At 32.4% G+C, this 5,450-nt stretch overlaps 1 protein-coding gene across 1 annotated transcript; it reads right to left on the reverse strand.

The window, feature by feature from the left end:
* Positions 1-2,700: 2,700 nt before the first annotated feature.
* LOC139875474 (uncharacterized mitochondrial protein AtMg00810-like) lies at positions 2,701-3,721 on the reverse strand. Its single transcript, XM_071862811.1, has 5 exons — positions 3,559-3,721; positions 3,309-3,470; positions 3,107-3,180; positions 2,890-2,988; positions 2,701-2,799 (listed from the first exon to the last, which is right to left on the reverse strand). Exons 1-5 carry the CDS (start codon positions 3,719-3,721, stop codon positions 2,701-2,703), a joined length of 597 nt encoding a protein of 198 aa, XP_071718912.1.
* Positions 3,722-5,450: the final 1,729 nt, after the last annotated feature.

Below are 5,450 nucleotides of genomic sequence, written 5' to 3' on the forward strand. Positions count from 1 at the left end.
GGTTCTCATCCTTGATGCTTATAGCTTCAAGTGTACAACTCGTTGATGTGTTTGCATCATCTTAACCAAGGTTTGACCATCATAACACTAGTGTATGTCTAAGATAAGTAGCACAACTCATTTAAGGGTTGTAAGTAGGTTGATGAACCAAAGTTACATCAAGATCTTAGATACGACACATACATGAGTTCTAATAGTAATATTAAGCTACAAACTTGAATGTAAACTAAATAAACAAGATCTTAAGTTGTAGAACTTAGATCTTGGTTAGATCTTGAAGATCCTAGACTAAAAAGTCTAGATCTAGTGTTCTTAAGTTAAATCCTAAGTTATAGAACTTGGATCTTTACTTTAATGAAATCATAAGTTATGAAACTTAGATTTTTATCTTGTAGAATGTATATAAGCTTATAAGCTATTGTTTTAGATAAAATTGGAAGACCATAAGTTATAGAAACTTAGATCCAACATAAGTGTATGAAGTTATAACTAGAAAGTTAAACTTCCATGTTCTTGAACTTACAAAGTTTAATCTTTAGTTTCAAGAGAAATGAGATCAAGTTTAACTAGTAATACTTGACCAAATGAAAATACATCACGAATTGAATTACTTACAAAAGAAAGAAATAAACTAAAGTTACAAGTAACAAGTTCATGTTTGTTTCATACTTAAGAAGGTTCAAGCCAAAGCTTGGATCTTAAGAAAATAAACCTTAAGTTTACAAAACATGAACACAAGTAAGATCTTAAAGCTTATGAACTTTAGATCTTTATAATACTTCAAGTGTAGAACCATAAGCTAACAAGCTTAGATCCTTGTTCTTGATTTCTCATCAAACAAAGGATGGAAGAAGCAAGATTACATGAAGATACAAACTAGAAGGCTTGATCTTTAACAACAAACAACAAAACAAGTATGATGATGATGTAGAATTCGGTTTTCAAAGGAAAAAAAAGAAGAAAGAAAAAGATATATTACTTACAATTTAGAGAGAAAGTTGAGAGAAAAGAAAGTGGTGTAAGTATGATATGTGTGGAATGAAGTAACTAGCATATAAGTAACACAAAAAAAAAAAAAAAAAAAAAAAAAAAAAAAAAAATGAACTCCCTCCCCATGCTAAAGCCAACGGTTTTGGGGCTCCCAAATGGGTAGTCAACTTTTGATCTTTCATGTGTGGGAGGATGGTGTATGCTAGGAAAGGGTATAAGGTTAAATACATGAGAAAGTGGTGCAAGCATGCTTGAAACATTTTTGTCTCCAACACTTAACTAATTAATCTTTGTTTATCCTTAATAAATCACTAGCTTAATAATGGGCTCACTAGTTAGTCCATTAAGTAATGTAGGGTGGGCCTTGGAAATCCATTAAGGTTTTAAGTCCATTAAGGTAACTAGTAAGCATTAATTAGTAAACACTAAGCTTAATTAAATAAGCCCTTAAGCCAAGTAATTGTTATTATAAATAACAATCAAGTTTACGCAGTCATAATATTCCAATTACGACAAAAGTTTAACGTGTACCAAGTACGTATCTCGTTTAAAACGATAAGTGACACCAACGGTCGTAAAAGCATTCGGGGATCAAGTTAAGTGATTACACACTTAATAGCACGTTGTAAGATATTAACGAGAGTAATTATTCATGATTAAAGATCCCAGAGCATAAGCTAGCTCAGTACGCACAAATACGCAATTTCATGAAAGCACAAAGCACAAAAGCGAGTCGAAAAAGCCGGGTCGTTACAACGCCAGTGTCAAAAATTCAGTTAAAATCAGTCAAAAGTCGTTCAAATCGATCAAAATTGACGTAGTTTAGTGCTACTTTTTGTATTATATTAACGATAATAGTGATTATAGGTACAAACTTGTCAACGAAGATTTTTTGGCTTTAAAATATGCGTATATATATATATATATATATATATATATATATATATATATATATATATATATATATATATAATTATATATAATTCAACACCAGTCAACGTCCCTCTCGACCCCGTTTTGACGTTTTAAAGTCCGACTGTCTCGACCCCATCTCGCGTCTTTTTCAACCTTGGGTGTTAGAAATCATATTGATAATTGATGCCTCCCATCGTCCATTGATATCTCTAGCTCCCAAGAATAATGAACATATTTCTATGAAGGTTAAAAATCAACAAGCTTCCAACTCATTTGAATATTTTGATCCATGGGCTAGTGATTCAGACAATTTGATGTGCTATATGCAACTATGGTATTTAATCAGGATCACCTTTTTTCTCATGTGACATTGTAGTTGATATATTGAGATTGATTAGGCTTTGCTTGGACGTTCCTACGTCAGAAGTTTGAATGGAGTGCTTGGTTTTCAGCTTGGGACAATTCTCAGACGTGAAGAACAAAGTCTACATTATTATGGCTGCAACTTTATGGGTGCTTGGTAAATAAACAAGCAGAATAAATCCTCCAATCATAGAAGATAAAACTTCCAATCACGCGAAGTTAAGAAATCACTAAATCACACTACACAATAGCAATACAGACCAAATCCTTTTACTCTTACAAGCTCACAAATAGATGAACTTGTAATCTCACTCGAAAACTGCACAAAACTAGAAACCTTAATTGAGAATGATCGAGAAAGAAAAATACATCGATGAATGGAATGAATAATAATATAAATAAATAAATAATATATAATAAATTAATATTGCATTAAGGTCCTTGAACTTTCTTTAAGTTGGCTGCAACAAAGAATCCTTTTTCACACTTTTGCCACCAAACTTCAAGTATCACCAAATGACTCTCAAGTCCCTGCATATGTTTAACCCGGAAATCAATACAATTACAATTGATAAATCATGTTTAGATTGAAGAAAAAGCCTTAGGTAAAATATATGTGACATTATCATTAGAACAAATTTCGCCAATTTCAATTACACCAACCCCAATTTTTTCCCTGACAAAATGAAGATCTACTTCAAAATGTGCTTTCATGGAAAACTGGATTTTTAGCAATTTGCAAAGTTAATTTATTATCACAAAAAATTTTAACAGGTAATTCAACATTTATTTTTAAGTCATTCAAAGTCTTTTGAATCCAAATAATTTCACAATTGACAGATGCTAAGGCTCTATATTCAGCCTTAACAGAAGACTTAGAAACAGTTGATTGCTTCTTAATTTTCAATGAAACTAAAGAATCACCAAGATAAACCAGGAACCAGTCACTAACCTTCTTGATGATGTAAATTTAGCATAATCAAAGTCTGAAAATGTAGTAAGAACAAACCTATCACTTTTCTTTGTAAAGATCCCTTTACCTGGTGAACCTTTAAGGTATCTAGGTGCCCTAAATGCAACTTTTAGATGTGACTTCATATGAGCATGCATATGCTGACTTAGACAATGAACAACATAAGCTATGCCAGATCTAGTCAAAGTAATGTAAATCAACTTTCCAACAAGTTTTTGATATATAATCACTGATGTTTTCCAATATAAAATCAGAATCAATGTGATTATCAATACTTGAAAAAACAACCCCAGTTTCCATAATAATTGCAGGCTTACCAGCCAAACAACCCAACTTAGTTGTTACTTCTAAAGTATACTTTCTTTGTGTCAAAGACAAACCATTATTTTTATCAACCAATTCAATTTCATGAAAGTATTTTAGTAAACCCAAATCTTTAATTTTAATTTTAATTTTAACTTCATCAGTTTTAGAAAACATTTTTCCATTATATACTTCTTCAGTTAAAGACACCAATATCCAAGACAGTACTCCAGAATTACACCTATCCCATTGACTTAAAAGAACATCATCATCATCTTCATATTGAAATCTTGGACAAGAACCATCTATAAATCCTACTTTATTTTTAGTTTGTAAAGCCAATTTTATAGCACAACTTCAAACATTGTAAATTTCAGTCCCTTTTAACTTTTGAGTAATAAGTGAAGTACTAGAGGTGTCACTAGGGTGTAAGTACAAAGGGTCATTGAACTCAAAAAACTAATCTTGGTAGCCATATGGCTACTATCAGAATCACTCATGATAAGCAGATATGCAAACAAAAGTTAAAACCTAAAGAGCATGCAATCAAAGCAGTAAAACATATAACATACACAATAAGAAGTTAACAAAACAATAGATCAAAAAACATGCAATATACACAAAAAGTTATATATAATCAACAAGAAAGCACATAACCAGCATCATACACTGTCCATACACCTGTAAGAGTTAGAAAACAACTTACAAAGTACTCCAAGCAACTGACTACTAGCCAGGCTTCCTGTAATTGTTAGATAAGCACATCAATACATTATATAGAAAGAGAAAGGCACTGAAGACAAAATAGAGTTCAAGAAGATAGTTCTTCTTGACTACTAAAATGGTTGCAAGAGATTAGGACTGAGCTTGTCAGAGTCAGAGTTTCACACCAATCAAGTTGGTAGATCAAGGATGACAGACTTCCTAAATCCTCACGAATGTGACTCAGATTAAGAAAGAAGACGAAAGAAGATTTACAGTGGGAGCGTTCTTTTTAAGAAAATTATTAAACTAGATGAAACCAGAACCAATATCGCATAAGTAATAAGGTCTACTTTCCAATATCGTTGGAACATAATAAGGTCTACTTTCCAATGGTAAGGTTTTTAAACATTAACTCAAACTTTATTTGGGGTCAAAATATATGATTACATGCCTTGTAACTCAAAAGACGTCCAAAATAATGCGTAACTGAAAAAACGGGGTGTTACAGATTCATAACTGTCAGTTGCAATTAAAATTGGCCTAAATTTCTACGTTTCTTACCAAATAAAGATATAAGAGCTGAGGACAAACCGAATATCTTATGTAAGCTGTTTAAAGTGAAGTTATATAGCCCGATAGAAGATATAAAAGACAATTGATATCGCATATTTTATACACGTTTTCCTTAGCGATGTCAGTTACATTTTGGTCCATTCGGATACGATTTGGCGGTTATATTGATAATATTGAGAAGGTTCGAGTTTGAAGAGCTAATTGTTAAAAAGTGGTGTTTTATGGAGTCTTTGAGGCATTTTGTTGATCGGATGTTATTTTTAGTGCACCGAGGATTAAAACGTGAAGTACTTATTGGTTACGAGGTTTTGTGTTAGTTAAAGCAAGTAAAAAAGAGGAAAACAAACGAAGGAATCAGAACTAGAGTATTGTAACTTAATTCCAGATCAGAAGTTGGTTTAAAAAAGGTTTCAGGTTGTGTGCTTTGTCGCGGCGCGGCGATTTATGTCGCGGCGCGACCATCTGTCGGTCCAGGCTTATTTGGAAGGTATTTAAGGCCCGAATTTTACCCTAATTAATCATTCTTCCATCCAGACGAATTGTGGCAGCTTTTGGACGATTTTTGGTGATTTTGGAGAACTCCAAGACCATTCAATCACTTTAATCATTCCAGATTCAACCTTCGATT

This window comes from Rutidosis leptorrhynchoides, chromosome 11, assembly GCF_046630445.1.
Source record: "Rutidosis leptorrhynchoides isolate AG116_Rl617_1_P2 chromosome 11, CSIRO_AGI_Rlap_v1, whole genome shotgun sequence".
NCBI classification, from domain to species: Eukaryota; Viridiplantae; Streptophyta; class Magnoliopsida; order Asterales; family Asteraceae; genus Rutidosis; species Rutidosis leptorrhynchoides.